Source organism: Athene noctua, chromosome 4 (assembly GCF_965140245.1).
Source record: "Athene noctua chromosome 4, bAthNoc1.hap1.1, whole genome shotgun sequence".
NCBI classification, from domain to species: Eukaryota; Metazoa; Chordata; class Aves; order Strigiformes; family Strigidae; genus Athene; species Athene noctua.
In genome coordinates this window covers 2,917,405-2,938,753 of record NC_134040.1, presented here as the reverse complement: position 1 = coordinate 2,938,753, position 21,349 = coordinate 2,917,405, and the positions used below count along the sequence as shown (strand labels likewise).

The window sequence follows — 21,349 nt, the reverse complement described above, 5'->3', positions numbered from 1 at the left end:
GCTAACAAGCAGAGGGGACAAGAGAACAAACCCGCCGCTTCGCTGGATAAATCTGCTCTTGGCTGTCCTCAGATCCCTACACCAGGGTAAATCCAGGATGGTGATATTCAAAGCACTATAAGAACACAGTGAAAGGTGCCCAGAAAACAAACAAACAAACAAAAAAAAAACAAACAAAAAAACCCCAAGACAGGAGCAACCCTGCAGAAATACCCAAACCGATACCTGCGTTGCCTCCCTCAGGCAGCTGCTCTCCCCAGGCAGGAGGGATGCCAGCCACTGCTGCCCTGCCAAAGCCTGGCTGCTGATAGAAGAAAGCCTCTTATCTCTCCCCTACCCCTCCTGTAAATACACCCCAGCCCCTACGCGCTGCAGAAGTGCCAGGCCTGCAGAGGCTTCGCTTGGCAGCAGCAATGTCAGCATGATTGCTGGCGCTTTACAGTATTTTTAGCCCTCCTGACATTAGCAAGGTACAAAAATAAAATAAAAAAAAAAAAAAAAAAAAGAGCCAGTCCTGATTTGGCACGTGTATAAAAGGAATAGGGGGCTGTCGGGAGTTGCCTGCCTTTTGCAAACGTCGGGGAGCCATGGCTGTGTCGCGGGCAGGGTGAGTAGGAACTTATTTGTTCTCCCAGAGCTTTGCTGGCTCTGCCGTTAGCCCCCCGCACTCTGCTCTGGGTCTCTCCACCCGCCACCGCACAGACCCACTGGAGATCATTTCCCAGGGTTTTGTCACCTCTCTGCATTTATTCCCTTGGCTCCATCCATTCCCTTGCCTGTACCAGAGCAGGACAAAGTGCCACATCCTCACGTGGAGTGGCCGGGCTCTGCCGTGGCTCTGCTTTGGTGGCCCCTTTATGGTCCTCCCCCTGTCTCCTGACCATCTCCACCCTCCTCGCCCCAAACCCTCCACACCTCAACAGCTATTTTGCCAATTCATCACTCCCCAAGGCGCTTCCCTTCCCTTCTCCACCCCTCGCCAGGCTGGTTACCACTGGAGGGATGCTGCAGAGCTGTCAGACAGTCTCTCTCTGTTTGTCTTGTGGAGGTTTTCCACTCGACCCATCATACCTCTAAGCTTCTGCCATTACAGCTCATAAAGGCAAAGCCATTCTTGTACTCCCGACATTAAAACCGCACAGCTGCCAGCGATACTGTTGCCCCATGTACTTTAAAATTGCATTTATCTGCTCGTAGCGTGCTCAGGGCAGATCGAAATGCCTGCCTGGGAATGCAAGTCAAGAGCCTGCTGATAGCACAACCGTCCCTGGGAAGGCACAGGGTGCTTCTCTTCAAACTCCAGCAGCAGCCAGCCCTTCTCTCACCTCTCCTCAAGCCCTCTGCAATGACACCTCCGGGCTGAAACATCCCCTCTGAGGCTGATGTTTCATGGATTAACGTGTTTTCATCTCCAGGTCACTACGGGCACATGGGGAAGGGGCTGGCCACCCTGCAGGTGCAAGCAGAAGTTGAACTAAAATCAATGATCTCTAAGACCCGTCCTCTCTAACTCCAGATTAAATCCGTGGGGAAAGTAAGAAAGCAGCAATCCCCTGTTATCCTCTTCTCTGACTGTTGGCAAGCAATGGTTTAGGGATTTCTGAGATAGGGGCTGTGTGTGAAGCATCGTGTTTAAGGCATGGAGAGAGGAGACTGTTTAGGCTAGTATCAAAGTGGTGTTTTGCTTAAATTTCTTTTGAAGTCAGAATTGACATGGAATTGAAATAAAACATTTGGGTTGAACCCAAGAAAAAGTGTTCAGATGAAAAAAATAAAACTGGGCAAATGAGGATTTTCACATTTTCAGTCATCTGGAGAGAATCCAGTTTTTCCAGTATTTCTGAGACTGTGGCTAAGTGCTGAGGGGGAATCCTCCACCCTAGTCCCAAGCTACTCCCCTCCCAAATGCCATGCAGGAAGGCAGCACAGAGACTCGTGCTCAGAAAGCACAGCTGTGGAAAAATTGGGCTTAGAGCCCCCCCAGTCCCCCCGATGTAGGGTACACTTTGCAGAAGCAAGCCCTGCCAGAGCAAATGGAGAAGGCTGGGGCTCCTGGCATCTGCTGGGATTTGTTTTTTTGAGTTACCATGCCCGGTTCATGTCAGGTAACAACCATGAAGGATTAAGAAGTAGGCTGTTGTTGCTCACTTAGAAAGTGGCAGGCAAAATCCCTCTCCGCCTGTGGCAGTGGGTGTCTGTGTCTGGGACGGGAGAGCAGCCCAGCAGCGACCGCAGCTCACACGCACAAGGACAACTTGAACGTGTCAACAGCTGGGCACGAACAATTCGTCTCTTTGGGCTCAGATGTGGTCCGGGAGGAAATAGAGAACGTACGGCCTCACTGGGCCGTGCAAACACGCCACGGCAGAGGGGTTGTTTGGGCTCCTGTACGGCTAGTCCTGCAAACAAAAAGATCTCATGCACTGAGGAGCTACCTAGGGGACATCTCCCACTGGGGCATCCTCTGGTTGAGCATCCAGCGCTTGGTCAACTCATTGGTGCAGTTTGCATCCTCTCAATGTTTGCACATGCACGCATGCATTAATAAGAACAAAATTTGGCAAGCCTGGAGCGCTCACGATCTCTCACCCCTTCTGGACAAGGCCGTCCTACCTCTGCAAGCCTCGGTCCCAAGCAGGGAGGGGAGAACCAGGGTAGCAGATGGGTGACATCCTGCTTTCCTGGAAGAGTGAGGCCAGCACCCCAGTGTAGCTGTTGAAAGCCCAGTCTGCTTCCACATGGGAGAGGCTGGATGAATACGGAGAGTGACATTTCTGGGCTACGCTGAGTGGCTCACAGCAGGCTCTGCTATTTGCATTGCACAAATAGTCATTTTATGATTAAAAACAACAACAGCAAATACAAGCTAAACCAAGATAAAACTAGCGAGTGCTGTGCAGATGTTGTGGGCATGCAAGAACTGGCTCTACCCACAGCTTTAACCCAAAAACCTCATCAATCCTGGATTGCACCTTTCCTTCCACTTTTTCATGTTTTCTCCCGCAGACTTCTCACTCAACACACCCACATTTCAAGTGCAAAGCAATAATACAAAGAATGACATTTTTCTGCAGAACCTGAATGGCAGAAGTGAGTCTGAGCAAAACGATAACATACTGAGGTGGAGATCCTCCTAAAGGAAAGATTTTCTGGCAGATGTACCTCTCTGGAGCACCAAAACACTAATTATAGAAATGCTTTGTTCTCCTTGATTCCTGATTCTGGGGGAAAGGAGAAATGCTACTTGATTAGTCCTAGCTTCATGTAGGGAAACTGAGGCACACACACACACCCACACCCTATTCCTGCACCAACTTGCAGACCCTTCCAACACACATAAATGTCTCCTTGCCATTTCTCTATGAAAGGAATAATCCTGATTTTTCCATTCCCTTCCAGTGCAGAGATGTAACTGCTGGTAACCCACCCCTGGATCTCCAACTATCCAGAAAGAAAAAATATAACGTATTTGCACTTGGAAATGAGCCAAGGCCTTCTCTGTAGCATTGCCATCCCACCTTATTTCTGGAATTAGGAAAAACTCAGTACTTTTGGCTAAGCCCATCTGACCAAATCCTGGTTTTCTGTAATTAACCCTATAGACAGGCAGGCTCTGAAGGAATCAGTGCGGAGCACATTCTTCTTTTGAAAAAAATCATCTGTCTTTCCATCCACAGAGCTCTGTGGTTTCTTCACCTCCTTACCCACTGCACGGATGAAGACCAGCTATGACAGAGGCAAGTCATCCAAATCCCAGACTATCAAAGCAAGCGAGACGATTCCCTCCCATCACTCCAGGAATGGCAACCGCCATGAAAAGCAAAGCACCCAAAGCACATCAAGACAGGCCCATCCCAGGAATCGTGGAGAAAATGTGATGCCATCCTGGGCAGAAAACATCTTGCCTGGCTGGAGGGAAGCTCAGATGTCAGATGTCTGTAATGGCAACTTCCCCCTGGGACACATTTCTGAAGAGATCAGCTGCAAGACCTCGGAGAATCTCCCTCACCGAGTCACCAGCATGAACAGGAGCAAGAAGGGCATGCTAAAGAAAGACTCAACTACACAAAAAGTTAGAGATGAGCCCAAGGATTCCCCCTCCAAGGCGGTTTTCATGTTTTGGGCCAACAAAGTTAACAACAGCAGCAAAACAACTAAGTTCCAAAAGCTACTGCAGAAGTCATCTGTGACTGGGGGAAGCTGCTCTCCATCCCTCCTTCCCAAGGAAGGGCTTAGCAGCCTCAGAGGAGAGAAGCAGGTTAAAATTCCTCAGAGAAAGACCAGGAGAGATCTATTCTCTGACCTGCAAGTTTTCAGCTACATAGACACCCACGTCCTACACGTGAGCCAGCAGGTAGGTCCTGGTGTCCTTCAGGAGGAACACAGATGGTGCCACCAGCAGATGGTGCCACCAGCAGATCCGCATCCTAACGTTCAACTTTTCACCATATGCTCTGATGACAGCAGTGACAAGGTAGTGCCTTAGAGCAAAACTAGGAGATCTCACAAGGCCCTGGGCTGTGAGTTTGTCCTAACCATGGCCAAAGATTGCTGTGCTACCTCTGAAGATCTGCTGCCTGCCCAGGGCCCGCTGCTGCCTGTTTCCAGCCAGCGCTTGCTGCAGCTCACCATGCCAAATTGGGAAGAAAGGCTGGTTTCATCACGGGGCAGGATGTTTTCAGGATCCCATACAGGATTGCAGTGGGGAAGAGGGATTCTAGAAACCCTTCTAGGAAGAGTGCCAGGGTGACAGGAAGGGACTCAGACCACAGGATACCCCGAGGCAGCGCAAGCTGAGCTTAGGTACCCTGAGAGCTGGTGAGCCCACATCCTTCCTGCATGAAAAGCACACAGAGCCAGCAATAACCCCTTGGTCTGACCACATCCACTATCCCCTTCGTACCTGTGGCAACCCAAGTTCTGCTTTTTCTCAAGCAGGAGGCATTGGTTGTGTCCTCTTTCCAGGCTGTCTGCCGTTATACGATGCTCCCACTTTCTGGATGCTCAGGAGCTCAAAAAAGGAGCGATGAATTTTGTAATTCCTTCCTGTTACACGAACCACGTGCTGTCAGTGTAATCTCTCCCCCAGGGTCAGCACAGTTTGCCCAAGCAGCGAATGCCGAACCAATGCAGCATTTGCAGCTTATACGTCAACTTGTTAGCGAGAGCCAAGAGGCACAAGGAATAATTGTGCTCTCTGTTATTGTTGAAACCTGTAATTTGTACCTAGCCTGAGGCTAATCTCCCTTGGGAAGAAGGATGCTAGAGGATTTCAGAGTCTACCTAGTCTGTTAAAAAGAGAAGAGAGGGGGAGGGAGTTGGAAGATAGGAAAAAGAGGGTAATAAACAACCAAAAATACCTCCAAGACAGTGGGGAGTCATGGGAACAACTTGTTTCCCTGTTTATTCAAAGTGCCAGCTGCACTAAAACCTGGTGCACTTTGTCTCTTCCTCTCAACTGTGAATTATTTGTGCCAAGAGCAGCAGTAGAGCAGTTTACTGACCAGCTACGAGTAAGATGTTGCACCTCTGGTGATGGCTTAGCCAGTCGTGCCATGGGGATGCAGGACTGTCCCCTCTCCCTGTGCACCAAGCTCTGCTGACATCTGGCAGGGAGAAGGTTGGTGGGAGAGCCCCAGGCAGTGCAGGCACAAAGCTAAACCTGTTTCCTGGCCATTTAGGAGTAGCCTGCGGACTGCTTGCACGTATCTGTCTCAACCATATGAAAAAGTCTTGGCAGGATCATTGCCTGCCTGGTTTTGGAGAAAACATCTCCATCCTTCAGCTCCAAACACTCCGGCGGAGCCCCCAGCTACTGCAACACGAGATGCTCTGTCCCATTTCTTCAGGGTCTGACCCATTTCTTCAGGGTCTTCAGGCACAGTCAGGACCAGGATTACTTGGGAACACTGGAACTCTCAGCCTAGGACCTACTTTTCACTATCTCTGTCTGAAACAAAGAATAGCACGTGGCTGAATCTGCACCAAGATGTGCCGAGAGAGAAGCAGGTAGCTAGATATTTAATGGCTGAGTACTATTTTATTTTTCCTTGGGAATAATTCATATTATTTGTTTGTTTAGCAGCTGCACGCTCATAACAACCTCATGACAGAAATGTAAGGCACCATCAGGAGCAGCTTCATTTTGACATAGGTGCTCTCCTGGCTGCACTATAATTTTTAAACCTGCATCCCAAGGAAAATTTTTGGCCATTACAAAAGCAACGTTTGCCACAAGCAAAAAAAAACAAACAAACAAAAAAAAAAAAAACAAAAACAAAAACCAAAACCACCCTGAAATTTCTATCTATGTGAAACTATCTTACAGATGGTTGGGGCAGGAAAGTCATTGAGCAATGAAATAGCAGGGGCAGGACGTTGAAGAAATGAGCTGGACTAAATTTAACTCTGGAAGAAAAGCCTGCTGCTAAAAATGCTTGTGCTATCACAAAGGAGGGAAGAGCCCAGGAATGTGAGTGTGTGAATGGGAGGAAAGGGACAGAAAGGCTTTCTATAGGGTCAGGTATGGATTAAAAAGTTAGTGAAATGTTAGTGGTAGGGGAAAAAAAATCTTGTTTCCACTCATTTTGGTGCATGGGTTGGAGTGAGGTTTCACAGCCTCAGGAAGAGCATCTGAGCCACAAGTCCTGTCCTCTGCTGCATAAATACACTGAGATGTTAATCAGTGCGGGGCTGAAAACCTGCTGTCCCTAGTTAAGTGTTGCAGAGAAGCATCGCTGGAGAGACCCACCTCTGGGACAAGATCTTCTGGGTCAGAGGACACAGTGGATTGGACAGAGAGGGCACCAGAGCAATGACACTGTACGTCCCAACCAGCTGCTCTGAAGAAATGGGAAATGCCACCTTCATTTCCTTCAGCCTGCAACTCCAGCCCTCAGGCTTTTATAAAACCATGCCTAGGAAAACAGGGGAAACACTCTATTCTACCACAAACAGTATTTTTGCATTTTAACTTCGGGGGGGGAAAAAAAAAAAAAAAAAAAAAAAAAAGAAGCAGCTTTGGGGTTTTTGTGGTGTACATTTTCTTAGTGACACCCAGATTCCCTTTAACTCCCCCGTCCTCTCCGTTACAGCTGAAGTCTGGGCATGCCAGCTTGTCCATCCAGGCCATCGTTCCCCTGATCACTGCCAAGTCCCAGAGCAAACTGGAGATGGTGAGGGCAATATGGGTCTGGCTCTGCCACAACATCGGTAAGTCTGGTCCCACTCTTTTGCAGAGACATGAAAAGCTCTTTCTTCATACGCCGCCTCCTGGCTTTTGTCTCTTCATGCCCTGCAGAATAGTCTCCACAGCTGTGTCTTGCAGTTGTGAGTTGAAATGTTCCCTTCCTGAATTCAGGAAAGTGCCTGGAGTAGGACCTGGTTCCCACCACGGCACCTTCCACCCTGGAAATGACACCCGCCTCACTGGCACTCGAGTGCCAGACCCCAGTGACACCAGTAAGGCCCACCTGCCTCCAGTGCACTCCGCTTCACCACATCAGAGGCCGTTTCCCTGATAATACAAATTCGATGAGGCTGAGCTGTGCCTGGCAGCAGTCATCTGGAGACACAGGAATCTCAGCACAATGCAAGCGCTTCGTGCTACTTTATCCTACCACATCCATGCGTGCGAGACAACGTGATTGTCACTGTACCTCACTTCGATGGCACAACGGCTGTTTACATACCCTGGGAACCCAACACCCCCAAGGCTTTGGCAACTCTTCGCTCATATGGGCAATTGTCAAACTCTTGAATAATGATGGATAGAAGAGCCGTCATGGCTTCCAGGGTGGGTTAGCAGAGAAATAGGGTTGGGCAGGAGAAGGAATGAGCCCTTATGTTGGCCTGAAATTGCACGGTATTCTCCCTTTCCTAGAATATGATGTGGATGGCTTCTTGGGGCTGTCTCCGAAGATCCACGTGCCAGAGCAGGTCCTGCAAACGGGAAGAGCTGTGTGTTCTGGTTATGCCCATTTATGCCAGGAAATGTGCAGGTAAAACTCACTTTGGGCTTTCTTCTCCTGCCCCCTTGAAGATCTGAGCCATGGACATACATCTGGCATGGGGCTTGCCACACAACCAGCATCATTCACCCACCAGGTCCCTGGGCACAGCAGCTGCCTCCCTCCTCCTCTGTTTGTATAGGGGAGTATATATGGCTTTGACAGATTAACCAGAACCAGAAATATGAGGGATAAGGGTTGGGAGTAGCGGTGGGGAAAGCAGGAGGCTGGATATAACCTATATTTGGCCACCAGCTTGCACGAGCGGGGCCCTGGCTTTAAGAAGGAGGTTGTACTTACCATGCAGGTTGGGCTGCTCTCCAAGAAAGCGAGTCCAAAGCAGTGTCTGGTCTGTGGTTATCTCCCTTGATGGCTCTCGCTGGACAGGGAGGCAGGTTTGAGCTGCGTGGAGGTCACGGGGTTTGGCCGGAGCCTGGGTTCCCACAGAGGCCGATGGTGCGAGCAGCAGAAGAGCAGCCACATGTGGAATGCAGTGGAGCTGGAAGGACAGTGGTGCCTCCTGGATGCTTGCTGGGGCGCAGGGACCGTGGATGCAGAGAGCAGGTTGTTCATACCCAGGTGAGACACCTCTTCCCCTGCCATCACTGGAGACATGGCCCCCAACACAAATCAATGGATTAGGCTCAACCTGACTTTGGATATGCCCAGGAATGGCCATCCCAACCCTTCCAATATACTCCTTAAAGTCTGGGTTCACCAGGCCTTGAGCTCCTGTTTTCAGGTACCTCCCCAGAGGCTGCTCTCAGAGGGTCCACAGAGCTGTTCTGCTCATCCTCAACTACGGTGGGTGCTCAGAGACCTCACACAAACGTGGGCCATCTACACGTAAACATCTACCTTAAGTGCCTTATTCCCTGAGCTGGGGCAGTAACTTTTCAAATGATAACTTCCCCCTGTGACTTGTTTTTAATCTGCAGTGAGTGCAGCTTACCAAGTAACAAATCCTCATTTTCACAGCAACTTTGCTCTTATGTGGTTCCATATGTAATTACTTGAGATTTCTCAGCCCATGCTAAGCAAATAACGACTCTCATGGAAGTTATTTGTACAATTTAATAATTTCCATTAACTGTATTATGGGATTGCATTTTTTTTTTCCTCTAATAATGCATAATGAAATAATTGTGTAATTTCTGATAGGTAATTATCTTGCTGAGAACAGTTTAAAACACCAGTGAGTGTGGGCTGTTTTTAGCTGATCATGAGGAAAAGAGAAGAAGGAGAATCAAACATCACCTAGAGCAATAGGCAGAGCTAATAGCTTCTTCTGGGTCCAACACAGTGTCCTCAAAACCTTCAGGTCAACAGATGCAACAGGGATTCACAGGATGACCCCAATGCATGCACCTAAGCAGGGATGATGTTTGGAAAGTCATGTTAGGCATATGCAAATTGGAACCAAGATGCTTTTTTTTTTTTTTTTTTCCTTCCTTAAATCCTTAAATCATACGTAAATTCTTGGAAGAGCTTTAAACCAAAATCAGATGTCATATTGAAATATATCCTCAAGTAACAGGCCTTAGTAGAGGAATCACTCAGTTAAATTATCTCTTCTGCAGGTTGTAGGGTCATCTTAACTGGCTGCTGGAAGAGGTCTGTTACAGGGCTGGGAACTGCAGTTTCAGCTTTGGGCATCTCCACAGGGAAAACAGAAAGAAAATAACGGCAGCAGAAAATGAAATGCCAAATGAGAGCTTGGTCCTCCCTTACTGAAGTTGGTGCAGCTCTGACGGTGTGGAAGAAGTTCCCTTCCCTTACAGTGGTGCCTCATGACCAGTCGGGATGCCAAGGGTTTTTTTGCTCCTTCCATGGTGTCTTCTTCTCTCACCTTGCAGGCATGACGATTTTTTCTTCCTTACTGACCCTGAGCACTTCATTGAGACCCACTGGCCAGAGGACCCCCAATGGCAGCTTCTGCAGCCCCCCGTCGTGCGGGAAGACTTTGAGCGGAGAGTTTTTAAAACTTCAGAGTTTTTCAGACTTCAGTTGTCCCTCCTTTCTCCAAACACTTCCCTCCTCAAAACAGGTAAATTCAGAAGGGGTTGTTGGAATGGGCTGCCCAGGGCAAGGGGGAGTCCCCGGGATCCCTGGAGGGGTTGAAGAGTCGGGCTGAGCCAGCGCTGAGGGATCTGGGGGAGTTGGGAACGGTCAGGGGGAGGGTCATGGTTGGGCTGGAGGAGCTGCAAGGGCTTTTCCAACCTAGACCATTCTGTGATTCTGTGAAATGTAAAGCAGGGGCTAAATATAAAAGTTCATTTGCTTCTAAGAAATAAGTTTGGGTTAAGGAAAACATTTCTCCTTCAGAAATGACCCATCTGTCTATTTTTATGCACGTGTTTAACATCTAGCAGAGCAGAGACACATATTTAATCAGTTTCTGAAATCACGGACATTGTGTGATACTGTGATTAGTAAACTGGGAATTAGGATTCATAAATTATAGTTAATTGAGCCAAATCACTTAAACCCTCTTGTGCCTGGCTTTTCCTATCTAAATTCACCAACGGTAGCAAAATACCTTCAACGTACCTCAGAGACAGTCCTCATTGTGTTCATGAACCGGAGAGGAAGACTCACACATAAAACATGACCTGACACATTTGTGTCCCATTTTTTCAAAATGAAGGGAGGGGGATGGAGTTGGTTTTCCTTGACTGTAGTTTTATGACCATTTTTCAGCTGGATGCAACATGATCTTTTTACTTAGACACCCTTTGTACATCCATTCCCCTGGATGGTCCCAAGAGCATATGGATTTTTTTCCCACAATTTATTTTATCAAGATAAGCAAGCTAGGAGATAGAGCAATCTCACATTGAGGGGAGTTGTCAGGCTTACAGAAAACAAACGTACAGCAGACAATGCACACTGTAAAGCTTTTGACTGAGAGAGGTTATTACTCACCCAGAAATCAAACTCCTCCAGTATTTCCAGGATGCTGGGGCTTTGCCGACATGGGCTATCACTCACCTTTTGAGCAGCGACTGGTCTGTGCAAATCAAATTAAGTTTGGAACAGCTGAAAGGCCGATGCTGCCTTTTATGCAGCATTATGGGGACTTTGCCACGTAGGTGCTGTGTGACCTTGGGTAGAGGTAGACAAAAAAGTTCCCTCCCTGGGATGCTCTGAGGTTCTGTGGTGGAGAAGCACCACGAGATCTTTGGGGACTTGGAGAAACCCCTTTCAGGTCCAGGCACCAGGGAGGGTCCAAGGCGTAAAACCAAACAACACAACTTTCGCTGTCTCAGGGGAAAAATAGGAGATTAATAGTGCAACCAGTCCCTTCATCTGTGCGCCAAAGCGACAAATAGCAAAACATAGACCCCCACCAAATATCATTAGAGGTGATACAAAATCCCAAAGGGAAGAATGAGGGAAAATGAGTATTTCATGATTCTCTACCTTCCCTCCACAAGTTTTTGGTGGCCAAAAGTCATAGGGATGGAGCCCAGAAGCAGCTCAGGGCTGCTGGATCCTCACTGAACACTGGCCAATAGCTACCATGAGCCACCACGGACCTGGGGAGAGATGTCAGGGAAGAAAACCTGCCTGGCACATCCCAGCTACATCACTGCCTACATCACCCCCTTGGCTGGAGGAACTCCTGTCCCTCAACCACAAAACTTACTGGGTGATCTGCACTACAGGCACAGTCTTTTTTCCTCCAAAACTGAGAGGAAAGAAGATTTTCCCATTAGAACAGGAAAAATATGCCAACTCTTCCATCCCCCCGCCCCATGAATTTCTCATCTTGTGGAGGGAAAGAACTGTATTACTGGGTCTAACCTGAACAGATTAATTATTGCCATTAGTCTCATCAGCCAGCCTCTTATCAGAATTGTGCTTAAGACACCAAATTGCAAACCCAGATTGTGAACCAAACCAGATGTCTGCTTTTGTTGATGCAAAATTATGGTTATATGAAATTGATGGCAGTAAGCCATCACCTTAAAGGGCACACTTAAGTATCTCAGGCAATCTCAGTGTAAAAATTCTAGAGGTCTTTGGTGCAAAATCAGCCTCTTTTCCCGCTTTGGCTACTGTAGATCAATTCCTGATCTATTCTATCTGAGCAGCTCTCTGTTTAAAATGCTTAAAAGCTTTCAGCCAAGATTCCTCCCACAAATCCCTGTCTCATGGGAGCTGAAGGTGGGACATCTCGCAAAGGGACCTGATTCTCAGGAAATACCCGTCTTCCCCCCTCTGAAAACCCAACCTTTTTATTTGTGAACGTTGCCCAGGCTGTGAGGGTTGGTAACGGCAGCGATGAAGGGCATTCAGTCTTATGGAATTAAGACTTCATAAGATAATTTTAATTTTCTTACAGAAAGGCGGTCATTGGTGGCATGCTGTAGATACAATAGCTAGACTGGGAGAGGGGAAGGGAAGCCTTTGAAAGAAGGCTTTGAGAAATTAAAAACATGCCTGTACTTTAATGGTGGTTTTTCCCCCCAAACAATTAATGCAACATACATTGGCCTCCTGCAGCACTGAGCGTGCTGACATGGGAACACATGCCTAGCTTCACCTGGCCTCCCTGGAAACCAGGAACCTCTAGTGCATGGCTTGAATTAACTCAATAAAACAAACAAATGTTTGTTTTAAACGTAGCCATTAATTATCTCCTTGGGTCTCCTTTCCAAAGCAAAATACATTGCTGGCTTCCCTATCTCATCATCGCTGGCTCCGCTACATACAATGTTCTGTTCTTTTCTTTCTTCCTAAAGATCCTAATATGATGCAGCCGGCCAGGCCAGCAGCTTCGGAAACTAGCATAGAGCGAATTTAATAACAAGCAAACCTGCAGTTAATAAAGTCTGTCATCAGTAATGTCTCCACTGAACACTTGCCAGGAGAGAATTGTTTGCACTTACTGTGTGAGCCAAGTCACAGCTTTAACAGGCAAGGCACAAATAAAACCCAGCCTTCCCATTCTTTTCACATCTCTGTTTCAACCTACCAACAAAAACTGTGGGGCAAACAATGAAAATATCCAGATTCAAACAGGAAAAAAAAAAAAAAAAAAGTTGTGTGTGTCGTGTCCCCCCCCCCCCTCCCCCATTATTCATTAGATTATGAAACACGTTTCATAATCTAATAATTAGCAAGAGACAATTTTTTCAGCATGAATCTGGAGTCTTTTGTCACTTCGTGTTAGCACCCAAAACAAATGAACATTGTGCACAGCACGGGTGCTGATACCAGCCGTGGGCTCCCGCAGTGCCATTGCTCCGTACTCCCCTCTCTCCAGGACAAACGTGGTGAGGATGGGATGATGCAGAGCAGCCGCGCTCTGGACGTGAGACAAGCCATCCCTGGGCACTTCGGGACCCTGGGTAACGAAGAGCAGGCTTAATTTCCACAGACCTTGAGGGTGGTGGGTTTAAGCACACGCTTCAGTATGTCTGTGTGCCAGTACCAGGCTCTGTGAAGCGCTCTGGGATCCTCCAAGGGCAAAAGGACTCCAAGTCTAGTTCTCTGTGGCCATTTTTCTCCTGTTTTCATCTATACTTGGAGAGAAAAAAAAAAAAAAAAAAAAAAGGTATAAAATACCATTAAACCAGAGTTTTCCAGCCAGGCTTCCCCAGTACCTGTTGCTTCACGTGGGACGATGTAGCTCGCCACGTGCTGAAAGCAGCCTGCTGTCTGCTGGTTAGACAGCCCCGTCTTCTTCAGGGCCAAGACTTCGGGGCTTGCGAAACCTCGCCCTGCCTCCATTGCAAAACCAACCAACCGCCCCTTCTGCCCAGGAGCAGAGGGAAATCCCTCGGGAGGGCTTGCTGCACTGGGAAGTGCTCGCTCTCACTGCCATACGGGTTTACAAGCAGCAAGACGTGGCACGTGGAAGGTGGGAGTGAAACCAAGGCCACCGCGACTGTTGTCCTGCATGGTGACCTCCCCTGGAGGTGCCTCGTTTCTGGGTGGGAAGGTGGGTTCAGATTGGTTTTAAAGCCTCCTGCTCTCCTCTGTCTGGGGGAGCAGGTTGGTTTGATGCTGGGGAGGCGGTGGGTGGTTTGTGGTGGCCCTGAGCAGGAGATTGTTTATGTCCACCCAAGGAACAAAAGGCATTGGGAAAGAGCCCCAGCACGTACCCACCAACCGTGGTACCACCACCAGGTACCCGTACCAACGCACCTCTCCTTTGGACCTCCTGCTCTCCTCTCCTCCCTGGCTAGGGCACGCTCCAAGCCAGAACTTGCGGATTTTTGTGATTTGGTGATGCCAAAATTCAGAAAAAATGTTTTAATAATAATTATAATAGGAAAAAATGAATTAATTCCTAAAATGTGACAGTGATGTGGGCTCTCCTACCAGCCAGGCTGACATATTTTGATTCTCCCAGCTGCTTTGTTGGTTTGACACCACAGTGTGAGACCTGCAGCTTAGAGAAATTACTCCAGCTCAAGAAGCCATGCAGGACTTCACCTCTATGGGACATCGTTATCTTAGTTTTGGGTATCGCAGGGCCCAAAGGATAACTATTTGTACCTGTCCCCTTCATCTCCAGACCTAGTGGCATCATCATTTCTCTTTCAGCAAGGGGAGAAAAATGGTAAAAGGTGAAGAAGAGTCTTGCTAAGGTCCTTCAGCAGGTAGAATCAAAAAGAGAAGGAGAATCTCTGCCTCCTGTGCAGATGATTTGGTTCAACACTGCAAAAGTGAATGTGTTACACTGTTGATGAAGGGGTTGTAAACGGTGTCTTTATTCACCCTTCTACAGCCCATGGGGAGGTGTCAGTGATGCTGGAGAGCACCCACCCAACAGAGTTCACCTACCAGCTCTCCAAACTCCAGGGCACCACAAACGGAGAGGATGTAGGTGCAGCTCACGGGAGGATGACAGTGTCTGAGAACAACATGACTCTCAAGGTGACTCCCCCAGCCAAGGGCTTGTTCAACCTCATGATCTTCGCACGTCACGCTGACTCTCAGGACCCTTACAACTGGGTGTGCTCCTATCAGATCCAATGCATGGAGCCACTTAACGGAGAGAAAATGCCTGAAAACCCTTTCCATTTCTGGGGTTTTCACCAAAAAGCAAGAGATTTTGGCATCAAGGAGAGCAGCCACAAAGAGGAGCTGCTCGTTGCTCCACAGGGAACTTTTCTCTTGACTCTCCAGATATCCCGACCCTTGCTTGCTGTGTATGAGCTGGTTAATAAAGATTTAGATGCTGCAATGAGCAAGAAATGCCTGGCTGCACAAGCTGAGGAGGAGAAACTGAGTTGCCATGTGCTCTGCCCTTTCCAGGGCTACTACCGGCTCTCTGTGTTTGTGAAAGATTTAGGAGGTACCACGTTCAGGAACGTGGCCAATTTCCTTATCCATTGCTTGAGGCCCATCAACCAGAACAAACTCTTCCCCTCGGGACTGAGCATGCACTGTGGGAGCGGGATCAGCTCCAGCAGCCACGGCCTCTCCAACCCCAGCCACTCTGGCCCCATCATCACCACCAAGGTCGGGAAATGCAACATCACTTTCCACACACCCGCCGACGTCGAGGTGACCGCCAGCTTGAATAAGGACAAAGTCACCAGTGCCAAGTACCCCCTGGAGAGGTACGTCCTGGTCACCCACCTGAGGACTAAAGTCAGCGTGTGCGTTGTGCTCCCCGAGTCGGGCGTCTACAAACTGGGGCTTTTTGGGAGAAACAAAGACCACAGGGACTTTGTCCATATTTGTGACTATATTATACGCTGCTTCTCCAGTCCCAGCTGGCCTCCCTTCCCGAGGGTGTACAGCCCATGGAGGAGAGGGTGCGTGTTGCTAGAGCCACGCACGGGGATGCTCCAAGAGCAGAGCTGGGTCCGGTTCAGGGTGAAGGTGCCAAAAGCCTACCAAGCTGTCGTGCTCGGTCAAGAGAAGACGGTGCTGCAGCAGACCCCGAACGCAATCTGGGAAGGCGATGTGTTCACCGGGGCTGTGGGGACGCAGGTCAAACTGGTGGCCAAGTTCAGCCAGCACTGCTCCTCCCTGGAGGTCATCCTGGCGTTTGAGGTGGAGGGTGGCTCACCTGCTTCCCTGGGGTGTTCGGGGTAAGCCACAGAAATGCTGGATGTGCTGGGAAGGATTAAAGAAGCCAGGGAAGGAAGAAAACACTCTCAAAATTGAAGGATGTCGAGGAGACATGGAGAAAACTCCCAGAACTTTATGGCATGTTGGGGGGAGTCTGGGTGTTACCCACAGAGCTTTTCTTCCCGCAGGATATCCAGATACTTGCTGGGGCCTCCTATCCCACTCAGAGATGTTGCCACCATTTAAATCAGCACCAACATATGGAAGGCTCCTAATATTTTGCTTCTGTCAGAGGAAACCATTGTTCAGCTTCTCTACAGGAAGGATGTCTCACTGCTTATTACCAGCTTGAATAATTGTTTGGAATGGTTTATTTGACATTTATTCAAGAACTTGGAAACCCACATAGTTTCCTTCTCTTGAGAGGATAACAACAACAAAAAACAACCAAAAAAAAGCTCAAACTGGAGGCAACAGCTTCGGATGGGTAGCAAGATTTCTAAAAAGTAAATATATAGTAAAGCGAGTAAGACCTCTTTGCAGAGGGACTCTGTGCTTGGGCAGGGGAAAGGAAGCAAAGAGATTCGGTATTTTATCATCTACGTCTTTAAAATATCTTCCAGGTCTTCATTATCAAGGATGACATGTAGATATATACTTAAGAGCATTGAGGGCTTGAAACAAAGAGAGGGAACAGGCAAGGAAGCAGCTCTCTAGCCAAAGTGTCTAATCACGGAGTGGAAAGCACAGGCAGCTCTGCTCTTCAACTCTGACACATGCTGCAAGGCACCACAAACACCGACTTACTGAAAGCCGACTCGATTTTCATACTTAGGTGGGCTAGAAGGGACACAGTGGAAATACTTCTCCATGTCTGCACTGGGTTGATGCTTGAAAGGGGTTCTGATGATGAAGAACAAGAACTGGGTTATTTTTAGATGCTGCGCAAAAGATATTGGGGAACACGGTTTGCTTTCTTCAGGTTTGGCAATTAAAACTTGACTTTTTAGCAAAAGTTTATGTAGATTTGAACTTTTTTGGGCCTGGGAATCAGTTAATGCAGATAATGTATCAGGATCCACTTTTCACACCAAACATGCTGGAACCACGCTGATGTGTTGGAAGATTTCTCTGAAGAACAAAGTACAAGGACTACTTTGAACTAGGGGAAGGACTTGCGATGGTAGACATAGGCTGAACTCTTGCCTGTGGTGCTAGACAACAATTTAAGAAGTACAGATCCCTGGATCATTCTCTCCTGACTCATGTTCTGGCCACTCCATATTGGGCCATCCGCTTGGATGGATAAGGGAAAGCGAAGCACAGTGTGACTCAGCTCCCTTGTCTGTCTTGCAGAATAACCATAGGCAAAAAAAAAATAAAATCTGCTCCCTGTGAGGCTGAACAGACGATCCAGAGCCCAGCCTCAAAATTCAGAGCTTGGAAAGCTGCTGGTCATCAGTACTGCCCTCCAAACTGCCCCCACCAGCCGAATACCTTTGCGTGCACCTTCCATGACCAATGGTCTGACCACGCTGCGCTCCCTGAGCACTGGGGATGCTCCTGTGCAACTCTCCAGACCCCCTCGGTACTTCCCAACCTGTGCGTTGTCCACAGACAGCACCAGCAGTGAAATTATATCTGCAGACCCAGCAGGCTCCCAAAAACTGCATTTTTGCTTGTTTTGTGGCTTGGTGAACAAAAATGGCAAGTGAAATGACTCTCAGTTCCCACTGCCAGCTTCCTCTCCATGTCCTTTCCCTCTCCAGTCAGTTTTGCTGTTACCGTTTGTGAGCTGTGCCCCTCTGACCCTCCTGAACCTCTCTATGTATCTGTGTGTACACACACGTTGTTAGCTGGAACTGTCCCATCTTTGCCCAAGTTTAAGCCGGCAGGTCATGATCACGTGCCTCCAGGGAAAATCCAGCTTCCAGCTCAGTGATTAATTCCTCTTTATGCATCGTAATGAGGTCCAGATTAGAGTTACCTTGAATTGGGCTCCAAACAACTTATGTCAGAATATAATTACCTGGAGGTGCTGAGAACTTTAATGATACTCCCACGGGGGATTTTTTACTTCAAGGATCTGAAGGCAATCTACTCATATTTCCTCACTGTGCACACTCGGGTATAGCATGTAGCCTATTTTAAATGTCATTCTTATTTAGATTTACATACCTCAAAGCCTGCGCCTAGAGCTCTAGGAGCCTTCGCAATAAACATGAGCACCAACCCAGCAAAAATAACAGCCCTGGGGCAAGCGCCACTCATGAAAAAACAATGATAAGCAAAAGAACAAACCTGCATGTCTCTCCTCCTCTTGCACCCTCTGCCCAGCAAGATTAAGTTAGGTAAAGATAGATTACAACACCTACCTGCAGTTATAAAACACACCTAGTTCTGAGCAAACCTAGTTCAAAAAGTCATTGGGAGGCCTCCAGGCATGCATCGAGCTGTGGACAGCCCAAAACTGAACAGGAGTGTGGTGGGTTGATTCTGGCTGGACGCCAGGCGTCCACCAAAGCTGCTTTGTCACTCCCCTCCTCAGCTGGACAAAGGAGAGAAAATATAATTAAAACCTTGTGGGTCGAGTTAAGGACGGGGAGAGATCACTCACCAGTTACTGTCACGGGTAAAACACTCGACTTGAGGAAATTAGTTTAATTTATTACCAATCAAATCCGAGTAGGATAATGAGAAATAAAACCAAATCTTAAAACACCTTCCTCCCACCCCTCCCTTCTTCCTGGGCTTAACTTTACTCCTGATTTTCTTCACTTTCTCCCCGAGCAGCACGGATGGCAGGGGATGGGGGTTGCGGTCAGTTCATCACCCCTTGTCTCTGCCTCCCCTTCCTCCTCAGGGGAGGACTCCTCACACTCCTCCCCTGCCCCAGCGTGGGGTCCCCCCGGGCTGCAGGTGGGTCTCTGCTCCCCCGTGGCCTCCCTGGGCGCAGGGCACAGCTGCCTCCCCATGGGCTGCCCCACGGGCTGCAGGGGAACCTCTGCTCCGGGCCTGGAGCACCTCCTGCCCTCCTCCTGCACTGACCGGGGCTGCGGAGATGCTGCTCTCACACATTCGCACTCCTCTCTCTGTTACTGTTCCAATTTTCCCTTTATCTTCCTTAAATACATTCTCCCGGAGGCGCTGCCACCCTCGCTGACGGGCTCGGCCTTGGCCAGTGCTGGGTCCATCCTGGAGCCGGCCGGCGTTGGCTCTGTCGGACATGGGGGAAGCTTCAGCAGCCTCTCACAGCAGCCACCCCTGTGCCCCCCTGCTGCCAAAACCTTGCCCCGCAAACCCAATACAAGGAGGTAGCACCCAACTCTACAAGCCATCTTGGTTGAGAGATTCCATTACAGCAAAAGCCAAAGCAGGTGAGACCAGGAAGGGCTGAACCAGAAACCTGCATACTGAAACGTGAGCCTTTCCTACGTACAGTAAGACGGCAGTCCCCACACGGACTGAGGTTTTATCTTCCTCCATGGACCCATATGCAATGTCCACCATGCTGTGCCCGGCATCCTTGGCTTTACAGATTTCCCTGTGAGGTGCCTGTGTGCATGTTGTCATTAGTGTAAATTATGTTAATACTTGTTGAGGCAGAAGTTATCCAATGAGGCTGTACCATTGAGGCATCCACGCAAATTGTGTTTTCTTTGACTTCTTGTGCTTCTTCACTTCAGTGCTATTAAAACCCGAGATGGCCATCCCTTCCAACGTTGGGCTTCACTGAGCGTGTTGGGTGGGGAGTTGTTGGGGTTTACAGAAACAAACAGAGATGCGTAGCCATCAGGCTGCAGCAAATGAACAGCAGGACAGTAGGACACGAGTCAAAGTCTTCCTGTTTGCATGCTACAGCTGGAGGGTGTTGTATGCTCAGAGTACAGCCCTGTCTGTACATGTGCATGGGTTTTCCACACCAGGAGGTCACGCCAAGGCTGCAGTACTGCAAGCTGGCACGGCAACACGGCGATGCTTCTTCCACCCTTGGAGCAGGTCTTGGCTGTATACGTACGCCAACATGTGCACTGCATGGTTGTGCACGTCATGAACCAGCCTGGCTCAGCTCCCGTGTGGATGTCCCAGCATCGTGTGCTGCTCTTAGAGCTCAGGTATCAAGGGTAGGATCCAGCTGTGGGGATACCTGCACTGGGGTGGGATTCACTGACTTTGAAAGATCAGACCAGATTAAATGCCTGCACACAATCAGGTAAGTCCCACAATGACTATGAGAAGAACACAAAAACTACTGTACTTTGGTCAATCAAGCCAGAGAATATGCCAGGAAAAACAGGCCTTACATCGCCCAAATATCTTCAAAATATGGAAAGACAAAAGAAAGAAAAAAAAAAAAAATCTATTTCAAGAAAAAAATCAAGTCGATTTCCAACTTTTCCTCTTTGGCCTGACAACTGGGATTTCATGGCAAAGATGCAAGAAAAAAAATGAGTATAGACAAGAATAATATATGTAAGAAGTGTGTTTCTCAGAGCTGAGCTGTTTCATACAGTCACAAGAGACATGTAAGTGAGAACAATCTTGTTCAGCAAGTCCCTGGGGATCTGGCTGGAAAGACAAGTGGGAGGGAGGAAGGGTTAAAAATAATTTTCAAAGAAAGCTTGGCTGCTGCTTTACATCTCCGCAGGCTGGCATAGGAGGGGGACTGGAGATAAACAGAATGCTGCTGGAAGTACCTCTCCTCCTCTCCAGTCTGGCAACGTAGTCTTGATAACACAGAAAAAGATGAATCTGGAAAATCCCTGAAGAGGAGTATGAGGATATAGCACAAGTGACTCTGGTTGTGGAAGTCTCACTTTCCACAGAAAAAGGGAGGAAATGATGAGCAGGCATTTCTACACACAGCCAGGGAGAGACCTTCCAGAGCCAAAGGCCGGTGGGAAAGCCACAAAAGGCATTTCTGTAACAACAGAACTGAGAGATTAGCTCCTGGGTAGGCTAAGCACCAGGCAAACACATCTCCCCAATCCCACGTTATTAAGGATTTAAGCTTCAAAGCCATTTTACAAAGCTACCCAACCATGGACACCTCGTTAGCGTTTTTGTGACTGCAGCCAAAGATGTTTCATCTCTAGGAGCCGCAAAAACAAATCACCACAGGACATAAGTTGGGCAAGAACAAGAGAGAGAAGGAACAACTTCCCATTGTATCAAAGAGTCATCCTCCTTAGGAGAGACTTGCCAAGAGCACTGGAGTGATGAGAAAACCATGACATCACATTTACAACATTTTGCTTGTATTACCAAAGTCTTCACTGCCCCGGCCCTGCTGTTTTCCATCC

The 21,349-nt window shown here is 48.4% G+C and overlaps 1 protein-coding gene across 1 annotated transcript; it reads left to right on the top strand.

The window, feature by feature from the left end:
* The first annotated feature begins 584 nt into the window (after nt 1-584).
* LOC141959891 (kyphoscoliosis peptidase-like) lies at nt 585-19,684 on the top strand. The gene is made up of 7 exons (XM_074904262.1): nt 585-607; nt 3,678-4,354; nt 7,095-7,212; nt 7,883-8,000; nt 8,397-8,588; nt 9,866-10,056; nt 14,752-19,684. The coding sequence occupies exons 2-7, from the start codon at nt 3,716-3,718 to the stop codon at nt 16,068-16,070; spliced, it is 2,577 nt and encodes an 858-aa protein (XP_074760363.1). The 5' UTR covers nt 585-607; nt 3,678-3,715; the 3' UTR covers nt 16,071-19,684.
* The last annotated feature ends 1,665 nt before the right edge of the window (nt 19,685-21,349 follow it).